The sequence below is a fragment of the Nansenia antarctica genome (genome assembly GCF_963989245.1).
Source record: "Nansenia antarctica genome assembly, chromosome: 12".
Taxonomy (NCBI): Eukaryota; Metazoa; Chordata; class Actinopteri; order Argentiniformes; family Microstomatidae; genus Nansenia; species Nansenia antarctica.
In genome coordinates, this window is record NC_137682.1 from 30,339,052 (window position 1) to 30,357,631 (window position 18,580).

Consider the following 18,580-nt stretch of genomic DNA (forward strand, 5'->3'; position numbering starts at 1 on the left):
ACCGCTGTATCCTTTCGGTGGACTGAGGAGGCTGAGAGAGCCTTTAAGGACCTCAAGGAACGCTTCAGCTCCGCCCCTGTCCTCATCCAGCCGGACCCTGACCTACAGTTCGTTGTGGAGGTGGACGCTTCGGACACAGGTGCGGGAGCTGTTCTCTCTCAGAGACCCAAGGCGGACAGCAAGATGCATCCCTGTGCTTTCTTCTCTCGCCGTTTTTCCCCCGCAGAGAAGAACTATGATGTGGGAAACCGGGAGTTGTTGGCAGTTAAACTGGCTCTGGAAGAGTGGCGTCATTGGCTGGAGGGTGCGGTCGTCCCTTTCATTGTTTGGACGGACCATAAGAACCTGTCCTATATTCAGTCTGCCAAACGGTTGAACTCCCGGCAAGCCAGATGGGCTCTCTTCTTCGGGCGTTTCAATTTCAGTCTTACCTACCGTCCTGGGTCCCGCAACATCAAGCCTGACGCGCTTTCCCGTCAGTTCACGGGGGACGAGACCTGCTCAGACCCGGAACCTATCCTACCTCCCACTTGCCTTGTGGCAGCGGTTACTTGGGAGATCCAGTCTCTGGTGCGCCGTGCACAGCTTGACCAGGTTGATCCTGGCAACGGCCCAGAGAACCGCCTGTTCGTCCCTGACGCTGTTTGCTCCCAGGTCCTACAGTGGGGCCACAGCAATCGCCTGACCTGCCACCCGGGGGTAAACCGCACCCTGGCCTTCCTACGGCAACACTTCTGGTGGCCAACGATGGGGGGGGATACCCGGGAGTTCGTCTCGGCCTGCCCCGTCTGCGCCCAGAACAAGAACCTGCACCGGCCTCCCACTGGTCTCCTTCAGCCCCTGCCGGTTCCCCGTCGGCCCTGGTCCCATATATCTATGGATTTCGTCACCGGACTACCACCGTCCGAGGGAAATACCACCATCATCCTGACGGTGGTAGATCGCTTTTCCAAGGCTGCTCATTTTTTTCCGCTGCCTGGCTTGCCCTCGGCAAAGGAGACGGCTCAGCTGATGGTCCTTCACGTCTTCCGCATTCACGGACTACCTTCAGACATCGTATCGGACCAGGGCCCACAATTTACCTCTCAATTCTGGAAGGCTTTCTGTACCCTCATTGGTTCCACCCTCAGCCTGTCATCAGGCTTCCACCCCCAGTCCAATGGACAGTCGGAGCGGGCCAACCAGGACCTGGAGACCGCCCTGTGCTGCCTGTCCTCCTCCAACCCTACTACCTGGAGCCAACAATTGCCCTGGGTGGAGTACGCCCACAACTCCCTTCCCAACTACTCCACGCTTCTTTCACCCTTCCAGTGCGCCCTCGGATACCAACCCCCTCTCTTTCCGGACCAGGAGGAAGAGGTCGGGGTACCCTCGGCCCAACATTTGATTCGCCGTTGTCGCCAGACCTGGAAGAAGGCTCGGACTACCCTGGTCCGCTCTGTGGCCAGGTATAAGCGCCAGGCTGATCGCCATCGTGTCCCTGCTCCCCGCTACCAGGTTGGACAGAAGGTCTGGCTCTCCACCCGAGACCTACCCCTCAAAGTGGAGTCTCGAAAGCTAGCCCCCAGATACATCGGACCCTTTCCCAGCAGCAGGATTATCACCCGCTCTGCTGTTCGCCTCTGGTTGCCCCGCTCCATGCGAATTCATCCTACCTTCCATGTCTCCAAGATAAAACCGGTTACCACCAGCCCACTGAGGACGCGGCTATAATTATTAGTGGTTATTCTGGCAAGAGAAGGATAAACAGAAAACAGAAAGAACAGGTGTTACCTGTTAAGACTACTGCAGAAGGGTTGGCATACGAAAGCTTGATCGTGGAAATATAACTTTCACTCAAGCCCATATGTTGGAGCACAGACCACAGATAAATAAATTAGTCATTCATTTAAGGTGCAATCTGCTGTTAAAAGTATTAGGCTATCATGACTCAATTTAAAATAATTATGGATCTAGTGCAATTGACATAGTATACAACATACTTTAACATCTCTAAAATGAAAGTGAAACTTATTGTGTCAACAATATCTGGTTTTCGGGTTTTTTCATAACACAATTTTTTAAAGTACCCACTTGAGAACAGTTTAATGATCACTAAATACGTATCATTTGTGGATTGGATTCACTGTTCTCCCAAGATACTTACAGTTGGTCTGGTTAAAGGACTTTCAGTTGTCATGCTAGTGGCAGAGCTTTCTTTGCCCCAGTGACCCTAACTATTTTGTCTGTTGCTGCGTCCAAAATGCCATCAGATGATCGTATAATGGGAATCTTAAACACAAGTAAAAGTCAAGTGTATTGCGATATATATACAGATATATATATTCATTTTTATTTTGTCTGTGGCTTCCTATTTCCATTCTTATATATATGTTGTCGTAGGAAGTCACAGACAAATTACAAATGAATACAAATAATATGAATACACAAACAGATTATTGAAATATTAGATTTAGAATATTTAGTCAAGAATTTAACGCAAACACATACACAATAATACAATAAATACACATTATATATAATATGCAGGGGCCTGCGAGGGCACAGTCATTACTTAATGCAATCAGTTCGACTAGCTGTTGATCTTACAACTATTATTTTTGTTTGATGGGTTTATTGCCGACTTCTTACAATGATATGCTTAGCACCTCAGTGCCTCGATTTCCCTCAACATATCTTCATACTGCTCCCGGTCCACACACATTGTACGGCTGGCCACATAGTCATGGTCCATGACTGGTCCACGTGGTTTGTTCAATGTCCTCCTCTGGCTCCGGGTCAGGTTCCGGACTTGATGGTCTAGTTTCACCGCTCCCAAACACCGGCCTGTGTTTTGTTGGTAATTATTCAATTTGAAAAATTATGGGACGGAGCTTGCTGCCCTTACCCGTCTACCCTGGCGGTGGTCTGGTTAACCACAAAATGTCGTCTGCACACCTTGTTCTCGTTCTCATCATTTTGTATAGCCACTGTGCATAAAGGCTTGGTGGAAGCGGTAGAAGCTCAAATCGCTGTTATAGTTTAAAGTTTCAAGTTCAAGTTTAAAGTTTCAAGTTTATTTGTTACGTCACATTACACAAGTGTAACAGAGTAAAATTCTGCGCTTCGGATCGTGATATTGCATTGCAGCACAAGACATAGGGCATAATAAATCCAGCATAATTCAAGATAAAAGTGTCAGTAGTACAGGACATAAGAGACAAAAAATAATAGGCATAGTACAAGATAAGGTGGCAATAGCAGGTAAGACAAGACAGGTTGCACTAGCAGTGCCACTAGTGATAATAGAGTTCACAGTAGTAAGGTGGATGGAGCTGCTGTAGTCCATGCAGAAGGGGTGAGCTAGGGGAAGATAGTCAGTTGACTACAGTGGGCTTGTTCAAGAGTCTGATCACCTGGGGGAAGTAGCTGTTTGTTAGTCTCTGAGTCTTGGCCCTGAGGCTCCGGAAGAGGCCTCATCTTTTGGATGGAATGTCTCTCTGTCATAGCTAAGATAGCTAGCTACCTTAGAGTGTAAAATAACACAAAATAACAATACAAGCACTCACCCGGCTGTAGTTTGTGGTTATGGAGACAATTTGAGGAAACTGGATGTTCGACCCTACACTTGTGCATAGAGCGAATTGGGGTTAGGTATAACTGGTAGTTAAGAGCATTGTTGTGTAATCATTCTACAAATGTGTTCTGCAGGTCCCCTACTGTTTATTTAAGTGTTCTGAAAGTTCCATTGCAGTTGCAGTAACAATGGAGCTTACAGAATGCTAGCCTAATCCAACATTGCACCATTGGAGTTGGATTGGTGTGAATATCTTGAAAGGTGTAAGAGCAGTGTTGGCACAATAGTGATTTCCATATATCTCCAAGTTAAAACGTTTAGGGCCGGTTTCAGAGACGAGGCTTAAGCCTAGTCCTCGACTAAATCACACTTTCAATGTAAAATCTCCATTGAAGATGTTTTTTAGTCTAGGACTAGGCTTAAGCCTTGTCTGTGAAACCGGCCCTTTAGACTTCTAACTCCAACTAAAAAAGTAAACTTTGTGGGCTTGCAGTCTTATTGTTGTAATATTAATAAGATGCTAATAATAATAACAATAAGAAAAAGAAGAAGAAAAAAAAAGAAAAGAAAAAACAAGTATAAAGAGGTAATAGGGAGAACAATAGTTGGACTGGCTGAAGGAAGCCCACTAATTATGTGCTATGACCTTGCAATTGCAAGGCGTTCTCTTTCCTTAGATTAAACAATGCAATTGCTAAATAGACTAGGGTTCAAACAAGGCAACAATGATTACATTGGACAATGTACAATGGACAAACAGAACAGTACTTTCAGAAGTAAAAACATTTATTTTGTCAAATATTTTCCTATACAAGAGCCCTTTTTCAAAACGTATTACTTAATACATTGCAGGAATGATAATAACAATTCAATGGTTAATTGCAAAATTATATACATATATATACTCACCGAACACTTTATTGGGAACACCTGTACACCTTCTCATTCATGCAATTATCTATTCAGCCAATGATGTGGCAGCAGCGCAATGCATACAAATCTGCAGATACGGGCCAGCAGCTTCGGGTAATGTTCACATAAACCATCAGAATTGGTAAAAAATGTGATCTCAGTGATTTTGACCGTGGCATGATTGGTGCCAGGCGGGCTGGTTTGAGTATTTCCAAAACTGCTGATCTCCTGAGATTTTCATGCACAAAAGTCTCTAGAGTTTACTCAGAATGGTACAATAAAGAAAATATATCCAGTGAGCGGCAGTTCTTCAGACAGAAACGCCTTGTTGATGAGAGAGATCAAGGGAGGATTGCCAGACTGTTTCGAGCTGACAGAAAGGCTATGGTAACTCAGATAACTACTCTTGTTACTCAGATAACAATTGTGGTGAGCAGAAAAGCATCTCAGAATGCACAATGCGTTGAACCTTGAGGCGGATGGGCTACAACAACAGAAGGCCATGTCGGGGTCCACTTCTTTTTGTGAACAGAAAGCTGAGGCTGCAGTGGGCACAGGCTCACCAAAACTGGACAGTCGAAGACTGGAAATGCGTAGCCTAGCCTGGTCTGATGAATCTCGATTTCTGCTGAGGCATACAGATGGTATGGTCAGAACTTGGCGCCAACAGCATGAATCTGTGGATCCAGCCTGCCTTGTGACCTTGTGCCAAGCAGGTGGAGGTGCTGTAATTGTGTGGCGAATGTTTTCTTGGCACACTTTGGGCCCGTTAATACCAGTCAATCATTGTGTGAATGCCACAGCCTATTTGACTACTCTTGGTGACCATGTGCTTCCCTTCATGGCCACAATGTACCCATCTTCTAATGTCTACTTCCAGCATGATAATGCACCATGTCACAAAGCAAATGTCATCTCAAACTGGTATCATGAACATGACAATTGAGTTCAGCCTTCCCAGTCATTGGATCCAATAGAACACCTTTGGCGGTAGAACGGGAGAGTCACAGCTTGAAAGTGCACCTGAAAAATCTGCAGAAATTGCGTGATGCAATCATGCCATCATGGACCAAAATCTCAAAAGGAATGTATTCAACATCTTGTGAGCAAAGGGAGGCCCTACCCAGTATTAGTATAGTGTTCCTAAGAAAGTGTTCGGTGAGTGTATATTTAATATCCAAAATACATTGCATATACAAAGTAACACCTTTCATAGAATATTAATGCTTTTGAGAGGTGGAGGTAAAGGGTACACATTTTGATTATTGCTCAATACCTTTATGCTGCGCAAACAAATCATTTACTTCAAACTTGTCAAGCAATTACAGACTTAAGAGATGTTTGCTGCAAATATTAGGGTTGTTTATGCTCTTTTAGTAACATATCTGGATAATTTGAAGGCATAGACAATATCTGCTAATTTCAGGGATTTGGTTTAATTATATTGACACGGAAACTGTTGTATTTCAAAATAGAAAGCAACCGCAATCAGGGCATATAGAGAATAACACATTGTAGGATTATTATTTAAGCAGGCATTTATGGTTTTTGGTCATTACTACAAAATATATTTTGTTCACTGCAAGGCACTGAGGACATCAGAAACTGAATTTCAGAAATACAAATACAAAAAAACCAAACATGTAAAAAGATATTGCCCAAATGTACAGATACAAAACACTCAAAATGTTTAAAATACTACATATCAGTAATGGACTTAAAAATGTCTGCATTTTTGACCGAGGTCAACTCGTATTAATTATCTTGTCTTTTTAATACTGTGTCACATATGAAAATAACTCTGCATAATTTATACAGTAAGTTGCTTTAATGCCTTTAAGTTGACCGATGTTTACAACATAATAGAAAATAGGTCTGACAAACGCACAGCGTCTGTGAATCTGAGGATTTCTGTTTTCATCCTGTCTCACTTTACTGCTTTGGTTCTTCATTGTAAACTATTTATTTTTTAAGTACTAAAACCAATGTCTAGTTTCAGATGTTTAAATGCATCTCTTTAAACTACTGAAACTAGATGTATTTTAATATGGCATTGCTATATAAATGCACATAGGCTGTTAGGTGAGGGTTGACATGACTTAGTGCTATGGTAAGTCACTCCGTTGTGTTGACCCTTGGTCCTGGCTGGCCTGGATAGAAGAGGGAGAGACCACTGTGAGATACCTCTACTAGAATGTCAAATGAAGTGTTCCATGGACCAGAGGGCATTCACATTAATACTAGGGTTGCCAACTGTCCCGCATAAGCCTGGATGTCCCATATATTAATCCAATCACAGGGCCCTTCATTTGTACATATAGCGTAAATGCGTCAATTCCTGCAACCCCCCCTTGTGCAGTGGTAATGCCATTTTTTGTCCCTTATTTGATAGTGAGAAAGTTGGCAACCCTAATTAATACTGGATTGGTCAATCAAAACATCTGGGATGGGATTGCTGAAGACTAACAAGATTGCTTACAACAACAGCCAACTGATGTGTGGGCCCCCTGAAAAACATACAGCGCTTCCAACTCTGGTCTTCAACTCTCTTACTTCCAGTTTGGAGGATTAAGTGAATGGCATATTCCAGTTGCCAAATGTTATTTCAGTGCTGAGAAGTCCTTTGCTTTGGAGACCCTCCTCCCCACAGTTCCAGAAGACTCTCCACACACATAAAGGAATGCGGACCGACAGACTGAGAACAGATAGACATGACATAGATAGATCAGAGAACCCAGCCAGACTAGACTATGGAAGAGGGCATGAGTTTAACTGTATGGACGTAGCACAGACTGCGACCCACAGAGTACGAGCCCATGTCTAATAAGGCACACGGTGAGTATGGAGTGAGAGAAGCTCTCCAGTCTGCCTGTCCTACAGCTGTGCCTCTGTGGGTGACCATGGAAGGATTTCTGGGGGGGGGGTAATCTAACTGGCCCATGGGTGCAGCTTTTTCGGGGACAGAAAAGCACATACAACTCAGACACACATACAAACCAAACAAAACATTGAAACAGCTGCTTATCCTGTAAATAAGTAGTACTCCGTTTGGATAATAGCATCCAGTTTTTTTATATCCTTAGAAAAAGTCATCCTTTACTTAGCATACTTTATTTAGCCATTTAATTGCAGAATGTCAGTAGAGGAGAATCCCCCCCCTCTCTCTAGTTGGTTTGGTGCAGGTCAGCACTGGTGGATTTGGTTTGGGGAGAGAGAGGGCAGCGGGGGTTTGGTTTGGGGAGAGAGAGGGCAGCGGGGGTTTGGTTTGGGGAGAGAGAGGGCAGTGGGGGTCTTAGTAGTAACTGCCCAGGTGGGATGGCACATGGGAGTTAGGATGGCGGGGGACGCTGGGGTTGGGGTAGATGCCCCCTGTGGGAGAACTCCAGTAGGGAGTGGTGGGTCCGAAGAAGTTAGAGGAGGTGACGGGCATCGATGGGGGGGACACAAAGTTGACCTTCTGCTGGTGGGCGTGGTAGGAGGGCACGTACGCCAGGTCCGAGGGGTACTTGTACATGGAAGACTCAGTGGGGTGGGGCTGCAGGGCCTGAGCGATGCCGTGGAAGTCAAACTTGTATGCGTAGCGTTTGCCGTGCACCTTGGTCATGATGTTCTTGTCGTAGTAGTAGCGCAGGGCACGGCTTAGCTTGTCATAGTTCATGTTGGGCTTGCTCTTGCGCTCGCCCCAACGCCGTGCCACCTCGTCCGGATCCGTCATCTTGAATTCACCGTTGGTGCCCTCCCAGGTGATGCAGCCGGCGTTGGCGCTGTCAGACAGGAGCTCCAGCAGGAACTGCCACAGCTGGATCTGACCTGAGCCTGTGGAGAGCGAGTAGACACACACAGCAAATATACAGCTGATCTGACCTGAGCCTGTGGAGAGCGAGTAGACACACACAGCAAATACACAGCTGATCTGACCTGAGCTTGTGGAGAGCGAGTGGACACACACAGCAAATATACAGCTGATCTGACCTGAGCCTGTGGAGAGCGAGTAGACACACACAGCAAATACACAGCTGATCTGACCTGAGCCTGTGGAGAGCGAGTAGACACACACAGCAAATACACAGCTGATCTGACCTGAGCCTGTGGAGAGCGAGTAGACACACACAGCAAATACACAGCTGATCTGCAATCATCATGGAAATACATCAAGACTCTGAATATTCAATAACCCCATAACAGGTTGTGACGTTAGAATTATAAGGTTCTATCTCCATTTTTGTTGTTTAGTTTTTTTACATAATCTGATCCATTAGGTGTTTATTAATGCCTGTGTGGTGTTATCTTTAAAATGTTGACATTTTTTAGTTAGTAATTAATAAAATACAAAGGTTCCATCTCACAAAACATAATGGAATGTAAAAACTTTGACGCTCAATATCTCTCTGAACTACCCTAAACGGAGATAGAATCTTATCATTCTAAGCTCACGAAGCCCTCCAGGAAAGACTGAAGACTGAAACATGATATATAATGCCGAGGAGTCGTCCCTGGGCTAAGTGGTGCTCCTGTCCTTACCTGGGTTGGCCAGTCGACTGCTGGTGGGACCCAGGATCTGGTAAGGATCTATGGGATGAGGGAAAGGTGGGTAAGATTGTATGACCATTCATTACCCTGATATTTGTGTGAGGGTTATGACCCACTATGGTGGTCTGTGTGTGTAGTGCATGGTGGATGAAAGGAGTGAGCAGTTCAGAAATTCATTACCTGGCTGAGGCCTGGGCTGCTCAGTGGATTTGGACACGTTCTGTGTGACCACCGGCGAGCCTGGAAAAGTAGAGGTTAGGAGGAGAAAAAGAGAGAAGAAAATCAGTCGGTCAGCCATGGATAACCACGGTACACATCTTAATGGCACATCTGGCCCATTCCAAAGCAAACAGGGCAAAAGCTGGTGGCTACGCTAAGTGCTTAAAGCACCCCGTTTTCAGGGCTGACAACTGAGCTTTAAATCATTGGCGGAGTGCCCTGCGTGCTTGGGAACTCTAGTGGATCTTTGATGTAGGGAAGGGAAGAATGTTTACCAAGACTAGGAGGGCCCAATTATAGGTTTTCTTGTGGTTAGGCCGAAGAAGGTCTGTGAATCAGGCAGGGTGCTCACCTTTACCACTGTGCATGTTGTTCGACCATCCTGTCCGCCTTACAGCATCATAAGAGGAGTCTAGGAGGGAGTGGAAAGGAGTTATACCAATAAGGTTAAAAACTTTAACTGAGAAACTATTTTGATTCAAGATGAACCTTCTCATACGACATCTTATATTATTAAAGGTCACAATTGAAAAGACTTAGTGACTCTGCTTGAGATGTGGCACTGTATTGGCAGTACATACTGTACTAACTCCCCACCTGCTACTCTATCTCAGGAACATAACTTGGCAAGATTGTCATGGAAATAAGGGAAGAGAGAAGTGCCAGAGAGTGCTATAAAAAGGTTTCCTATCTTAGTACTGCCCAAGAAACTGTGAAGGATATCTGGCCAGCGATGTGTGGCTTTATCTGACATGCAATGATTTCTCAAAAGTAGAGGAAACAAGATGTTTTCCATAAAATAACAGATTGCAACAAACTGACTACAAACAGAGGGACAAGCTCACACCCACAGATGCATAAAGACAGGCATTTTATGACATTTCAACAAACAGCCAAAACTGAAACCAGGTTGGGTTGTATTGCCTCCGGTTTGTGAAGTTCAAAACTGAATGTGGCCTGAGAAGCTGGAGTGCCACGAGTTGACATCAATCACTCTGACATGGGCAGATAAAACAGACCATGTATATTTTCCCCATCATGCCATCAAAAGCACTACTGTGCCTTCCCATCTAAATTGAAGTAGATGCAATTTCACAGTCACAGCGCCCTCCAAAATTAGCAGGCTGCACCACATTTACCACTGTACATATATCGGTCCACACTTTTATAGCTTTTTCACTATGCACTATTGCTGATACTAGATGCATCTGGGTGGATGCCCAATGTGCTAGGTTGTCTTTGTACTCTGAATCTGAATCTGAATCTGAATCTGAATCTGAATCTGAATCTGAATCACATGAACAAAGTCACAGGTTAGGAGGAAATATGATCACTAGTGTAACTAGACACACATATCACCAACTCCTTCTTGTGTCTCATTGTGTTATCATGCCTCAACAAATGTGTTTTTAAATGCTGTGTGATCACTGTGGGTTTCTATAATAAAAATTGTGCTGACCTATGAAGTTGCTGACATCAACATGCAGTTTAAATGTTACAGGGTGCCACTTAAAACAAATCATCAAAGGTCACATAAATATCATTTTGTTCTTGTTTTCATTGGTGTGTGTGTGTGTGTGTGTGTGTGTGTGTCTGTGTGTACCTGTGTGTACCTGTGTGTACCTGTGTGTACATGGGTGTGTGTGTGTGTGTGTGTCTGTGTGTACCTGTGTGTACGTGGGTGTGTGTGTACCTGTGTGTACCTGTGTGTACCTGTGTGTACCTGTGTGTACCTGTGTGTACGTGGGTGTGTGCACTCACGCATGCATGTGAGTGTATATCCAAAGTAACCAATACAGCCAAGGTGACAAGAACTAGACAGATGTCACTGTGGTGGTGCAGGCTATCTGTATTAGACAGATGTCACTGTGGTGGTGCAGGCTGACAGATGTCACTGTGGTGGTGCAGGCTGACAGATGTCACTGTGGTGGTGCAGGCTGACAGATGTCACTGTGGTGGTGCAGGCTGACAGATGTCACTGTGGTGGTGCAGGCTGACAGATGTCACTGTGGTGGTGCAGGCTGACAGATGTCACTGTGGTGGTGCAGGCTGACAGATGTCACTGTGGTGGTGCAGGCTATCTGTATTTCCCATCTTGACACAAAAAATATTTTAATGCCACATAATGGGAACATTCACAGAGCTCAGAATCGACAACTGGTTGAGTTCCAGGCCAAGGCTTTTCTAAACATTGTCAAACACTGCCCCCTTCTGGACAACATATTGGTTGTTTTTCTATTTCTAAATAAAATGAATCAACACACTTCAGCTTTATTAAAACCTTACTCATAGCTTTGTGAAAAACATCATTTTCTACAAAACTATGCCATTACATAGTGTTTTATTGGGTTACATAATTAATAATTCTGTACTGAAAATATGAAAACATTCATCAACTTCAATCACTTTTACAGATTGTTTTTTTTCCTTGTTTCCTTTCCATTTCTTTTACACTTCAAAACAGTGTCCTCCAGCAGAAACATCTCCCTACATTAAATGGTTCTCTTGATCTTCTCACTAATTTCTAACTTTCAACTTTTAACCCCTGAGTTGCCTTGATACGTCTGAACCTGGAAGGGCTGAACAAAGAGAGGGCCTCCGGGCCGGGGCTAGATGGAGGGAGGAGAGGGGAGGGGAAACAGGGCGGATGAGAGAAAGAAGGAGGAATAACAAGCGAGTGGCCGGGCCTCAGTAGAGCCTGTCAGGTCCAATCTGGAGCAGGCCAGCGGGATAGCCCAGGAGCAGCGACTGGGAGAGAATCCTGGGAGAGTTGCGTTTCCTGCCTGCCTTGCCTGCAGACAACCTCTCTTTGTTTCATTGCCCCCCCCCCCCCCCTGCCCCCAAACCCCTACCTCCTTCCAAGAGAAGGGAAGGGTAACAAACAGAAGGGGATCAGGAGAGAGAGAGAGGGAGAGAGAGAGAGAGAGAGAGAGAGAGAGAGAGAGAGAGAGAGAGAGAGAGAGAGAGAGAGAGAGAGAGAGAGAGAGAGAGAGGAAAAACAAGAGAGGCAGACGAAACATAATGTTGGAATTTGAAAAGAAAACAATGGCGGCGGATCACTTCTGTCTAGTATAAAGACAGGAGGTAGCGACTCCTCTACATCGCTATTTGACACGATGAGCGAAGGTCACGAACGGTAGCTGATTTCACCATTTAAGACAATATAGAAGTTCTTATTTCTAGATTCTAGAAGGTTCAGTATAGACCCAGAGTCAGGGTTGGAAGGAGAGTGAGGCATTAGGAGTGTAGCACCAGCCGTGACAGTGGAAGGCAGATTGGGAACAAGGAGAGTCCAGATGATCACACCAGTATCAGAAGCACAGAAAAGCAAACCTAACACAGGCACAGCAGACCCAAAAGCACTAAGCCCCTCTACCCTTTTTTCACCAGGCCCACTTTAAGTTGAGCCAGTTTCCACTCCGGGCTGGGCCGTGGTGCACACAGCAGCCTCCTGGGAGACCTGACTGCAGACCAGCTAGTCAAAACAAGGGCTGAGCACCAGTGAGTCAAGTCAAGGATCGCTTTTAACCCCCAATCTCAGTCAAAGAGAGAGACAGTGCATCTCAGTCAAAGAGAGAGACAGTGCAACACAATCTCAGTCAAAGAGAGAGAGACAGTGCATCTCAGTCAAAGAGAGAGACAGTGCATCTCAGTCAAAGAGAGAGACAGTGCATCTCAGTCAAAGAGAGAGACAGACAGAGAGAGAGAGACAGTGCAACACTTTTCATACTAGATGCAGGTGCTTCATAGGCCATTTGTATAAGAACATTGCCAAAGAGAGAGACAGTGACAAAGCTGCCAAGCTTTAACATGATCCGGTACACAATCATACAGTATTGTACATATGTCTGGATATACAGCCAGTGTAAATCAGTAGCTATCCATGTGTGAGGTCATGGAGGGAAAGATAAAATACTGTGCTGTGGACAAAAGAATGGCCCATCAATCTCCAAACCTTCCCTCTCTGTGACCACTGAAACCCATGTGGTAAATCACTGAAAGGGCTAAAGTAGTGTCTCCCAGAGCCTTTAGCTCAGCACGCACAGACACATGCTCACAAAGACATTGCCTTTCATAGCTTCTGCATACCATGTTTTATATGCTCATTTTTATTCATAACATTACATTTTACATCAGACAGTCTGGAAAAGATTTTGACGTAGGGCTATCCTGCTGAATATTTGTGCTTACAATACCCTGAGAGAGCCTATGGTATTTGATCATTTTTCTAAAGGCAATATGACTTTGAACATCTGGCAAGAAAAGATGATACAAGCACGATCCTGGCATTTCTTTAAGCAGGAGGCTTTTATTGAGTTTGGCTATGGTTGATATCGTTTTTGTGTTTTGAGACATAATGACAGACACTCCAGGTTCCAATTTGCTTCCGCTAAAGAGCACTGCACAAGAGTTAAACCATGTGCAGACCAGGTAATTTGGTGTCACTGCAAAGTGCGTGTTCCCTGACCAATACAAACTTTTTACCAAGATGGGGCAGTTTTCGGTGCCCATGTGTTGTGTTGGCAAATTCTACAATTCAAACAACTTTGACTTTCCACATTCAATAGTTTGTAGGGATAATCCCTCATACAACCAGTACATCTTCTATAAGTATGATGAAGTAAGCCTAGTGTATATTTGTGCATTACTACATTCTGTAAGACTAAAACATAGAATGACCATTGTTGCACTGTGCCAATTATTAATTCATGGAAATGTGAATGTCTTTGATAGGGTATACAATAACATAAGGGGGGGGGGGGGGGGGACAGGACATGGTATATTGTAGACTATAGGAAAATATGAATACCTACTTCATAGAAAATAAGTTTGGAGAACCTTTACGCAAAAACTAAAAAAGATGGTAAGAATCATACTGAAAGCTGTGTGAATTCCACTTATTTAATCTATGGTAATATTGAGGCGGGAAAATAATATAAACTAGCATACAATAGGCTGTAAGTCTACCACACTGCCTGATCTCCCACATTGAACATTGGAACCATGCACAACACTGTATTAGCAGGATCAAACAATGCACTACACAATGATCCCTCCATGCATTTCTTGTTATGTTGAATATGATACACTACTGCCACCCTAAGTAGGCCTACAATAGGCTACTGTAATAATAGCCATACATTCCTGCTGGCATTTACAGAGAGGAAACAAAATGGTATGAAATGATATAAATAAATGCATGTAGACAACTGTAAGACTAAAGAGGCAGGTGAATATGGTTATGGCTGGTGTGCTTGCAAGAGATGAATCAGAATTCATAATTTATTTAACTGATAAAAAAAAACATGAGACTTTCAGTCTTAATACTTGGCACTGAGAACCAAGAAGAGAAGGGTCAAAGGTGAGAAAACAGAATATTATCTAGTATGCCCATTGGCATGATGGTATTAACGACGGTGAGAACAACATAGCCTGTGAAAGCTCAGCAATGGCATGATAGGAGGGTAGTCATGATAGCAGGGTAGTCATGATAGTCATGATAGGAGGGTAGTCATGATAGCAGGGTAGTCATGATAGTCATGATAGGAGGGTAGTCATGATAGCAGGGTAGTCATGATAGCAGGGTAGTCTTATCAGCATTTCCTCCCCGCCTAGATAGGCCCATGTCCAAGAACAAGGCTGTGGTGGTGACATCATAGAACAAGAGACATCATAGGATATACAGTATATGACATCAAGGGATATATACTTTGTGACATCATAGGATATATACTTTGTGACATCATAGGATATATACTTTGTCTTGGATCCGACAAATGTCAGTGTAAATACCGTCTCCTTTACCAACAGACTACTACAACAACCATGCAGCACTAAGGAGGAACTAGGAGATATGTTCTGCCTGCCGCATTAAGACTGTACAACTCCTCCTCCGGCCAGCTCGATCTGGGTGAGAAGTCAGGCTGGGGGATGTTCATTCATACTGGACTGTTCTTACTGTATGCCATGTTTCAGATGAAAGATGTCTATTTTATTTCATTCTATTATTCTATTGTCACTTTACTTTGTTGTTGCTGTTTGTGAGCTGCTGCACCACCTTAATGTCCCCTTGGGGATCAATGAAGTATCTGTCTGTCTGTCTGTCTGTCTGTCTGTCTGTCTGTCTGTCTGTCTGTCTGTCTATCGGCATATCGATGTCGATGCCGGCATATTTTGCACAAGCGCTGACAGTTGTCCGAGCGTCTGAACCATAGATCAAATCAAATGGCAGTCCTTATTAGTACGGATGTAATATATTATTGGCCACTGGTTGGTTTTGTGGCACTGTTCCGACATTCAGTACTTCACCAAGGAGCGTAATCTCCAAGGAATCAAGTCTGACAGTTTTCTTCATTCAACCTTCAAACCATCACTGTAACATTCATCTACATTCTAGATGTAACAAAGCAGGTAATAATCATGTCTATACATTGGATGAATTAACGTTCATTTGAATGAATATGAATATGAATATGAATATGAATGAGCAGGCCTCTCAAGTCTCACGCATTGGGCGTGAGACACACGCATTTCAACCCGTTCACACGCTCACACGCCACGTGTGTCTCACACCCAATGCGTGAGGCTTGAGAGCCCTGTGAATGAGTATCTACTGTCACTAAAGTTAGCAACAGAAAGCTAGCTAACGTCAACATTAACGTTAACACAATAACTTAAAATTGTTAGCTGCCAGCTAAATGATGGTAATGTTATTGTTGGTATCCGGCATGTTTACAGTTAGTTTGTAAAGACTTTTAACTGACCATTTATGTATTTACGAATGTGTTTATTATAAGGCCTAAGCTTCGTCTTTTGATGTGCTTGCTGCTTAAAGCACAGCCGTTGATGCTTGTCAACAGATGCTAACTGAATAAAAAGAAAACAATGACAGTTTTCAGCAGCCAGCTGCTCGAGCTCATTTTATTTATGTTCAAATGTTATGTTCAGATATTATACACTGTGTTCAGAGACTCGAGATAATAACACTTTTGCGTTGACACTAAAAACCTAGGCCTACTTTTTTCCACACAGAAAATTGATCAGGAATCAATAAGGGATTTGATAAAGAATCGAATCTTTATGTAGTAGAATTGATAATGGAATCGGTATCAATAACATCTTATCAGTTCCCAACCCTAATCTAGACCCTCTGGTCAATGGGGTGGCATAGGGCTCCTCATCTCACCAAAGTAGACATCAAATGTTCTTTCTCTATCGTCATCTCCATCTGTTCATCTTATTTTGAACATGCTGTTTCTGTTACTATCCCCATCAAACTTCACATTGTCTATCGCCCACCAGGCCAGCTTTAGCAGACACTTTTATCCAAAGTGACTTACAAAAAGTACATTTGTCTAAAGTAAGTGAATCAACTGTCAATCAGTCAATCAGTCATCATAAATAAAGCCTTCAATAAGAACAAGTGCCATGGACACAGTGCTCAGGTAAAGAAGAAAGTAATTTAGGGTTAAAATAAGTTCAGGTAATTTACAATGTTAGGCAGAGGACTGAGGAGGAGGAGCCTAAAGAGAAGGCTCTTTAGAGTATGGCGGAAAATAGGTAGTGACTGCCTGTGACAGCGGTGGTATTATTATTGCTTTATAAATGTTCTGTAAATGCTTCGAAAACTAACCATGAAATCATGCAACATTATATGCAATGGTTGCACAGTAGTTGAAAGGTTATTTTCTTAATTGTGGGGATGATTCGGCTGGCACCAAACTGATTCAACGCATCTTTACATACAGTACAATGTGAAGATCTTCCACAGTACAGTACAGCTGTCACTGTGTTTTTGCCCCGTGGCCCATACTTGAAATCAGGACGTCCATGTCAACACGTTCCTCATTTAAACATGTTGACCAAGCAGGTTCCCAGACTTTATCTGTCTATCTATCTATCTAAATGGACTGACTTATATAGCACCTTATTCCAAAGTGCTTTATAAAGGTCACTCATTCACCCATCCTTTCACACACCAATGGCGGCAAGCTACCATGCAAGGCGCCGGCTCATTGCAAGGCTCATTGGGAGCAATTTGGGGTTCAGTATCTTGTCCAAGGACACCTCGACATGTGGCCAGCCAGGATTTTAACCGCCGACCTTGCGACCATTAGACGCCGGCTCTACCTCCTGTGTCACAGCCACCCCTTTTTCTATCTATCTATCTATCTACTTAAAGCGCTTTGAGTTGCATTTTAATTTTATAATTAATTAATTTTGCCATTTAGCAGACGCTTTTATCCAAAGCGACTTACAATTACGAATTACAGGGACATTCCCCCTGGAGTAACTGAGGGCTAAGTGCCTTACCCAAGGGCACACTAGTAGTGGTGTGGCTTCAGGCGGGATTTGAACTCACAACCTTCCGATCCCAAGTCCAACTCACTATCCACTAGACCACCACTACCCCGATAGCCTTTCATGTACGAAAGGCGCTATATAAATAAAGCTTTACTTACTTACTTACTTTACCATTTCTCTGTATTCACTGATGCTTAGTTAGTGCTCTGAGCTGGTTTTGGGTTAATCAATGAATAGAGCAAATTGACAATTAAGTCACATAAGTACTTCTTCTATCCTTTTGGATTTGAAATCTGACAATCACTATGTTGTGATTTAAGTGGTTAAAGTATAGATTGGAAGCTTTTATAGGACATCTACTTTGTGCATGACACAAGTAATGTTTCCAACGATTGTTTAAAAAGCCTGCAGAGTTCTCAAAAAAAGGTCTTGTGGACAAAAAGTGTTATGTACTGTACCAGAGTGATTGCAAGACGAAAGTTTGGAGAAAAAATTATCTACCCAATACTTACAGCATACCACCTCATCTGTGAAACATGGTGGAGGGGATGTTATGGTTTAGGGTATAGCTGCCACTAGACGATCAACGATGAATTGAGAATCAAGGACCCCAATTGAAATAAGCCAGTGGCTTTCTTGGGTTTTTATCCTGTTAGTTGACCTTGTATGTAATATGTACTTTCATGTACTTACTCCTGCAAATCTTCTAATAAAGTTTTCAATCAATCAATCAATAGACCTGGCTAACTTAATTGATATACAGTTGAAATCTGAAGTTTACATACACCTTAGCCAAATACATTTAGACTCTGTTTTTCCTGACATTTAATCCTAGTAAACATTCCCTGTCTTAGGTTAGATAGGATCACTACTTTGTTTTAAGAATGTGAAATGTCAGAATAATAGAGGGAACGATTTATTTCAGATTTTATTTATTTCATAACATTCCCAGTGGGTCAGAAGTTTACAAGTTTACACTTAGTTAGTATTGACTTTAAATCGGGTTAAACATTTTGGGTAGCCTTCTGTTACGTCTGTAGTTTTACGACAGTTTGGACT

At 43.4% G+C, this 18,580-nt stretch overlaps 1 protein-coding gene across 5 annotated transcripts in view; it reads right to left on the reverse strand.

Annotated features, from left to right (window-relative positions):
- Positions 1-7,760: 7,760 nt before the first annotated feature.
- fli1 (Fli-1 proto-oncogene, ETS transcription factor) overlaps positions 7,761-18,580 on the reverse strand; it is a gene marked incomplete at both ends in the record, with an annotated part of 34,785 nt that continues 23,965 nt past the window's right edge. For all 5 annotated transcript variants that reach the window (XM_080543723.1, XM_080543721.1, XM_080543720.1 and 2 more), the window contains 4 exons: positions 7,761-8,284; positions 8,990-9,037; positions 9,179-9,238; positions 9,570-9,629. In XM_080543723.1, coding sequence (XP_080399849.1) covers positions 7,761-8,284; positions 8,990-9,037; positions 9,179-9,238; positions 9,570-9,629 — 692 coding nt within the window. The remainder of the gene's footprint in view (positions 8,285-8,989; positions 9,038-9,178; positions 9,239-9,569; positions 9,630-18,580) is intronic.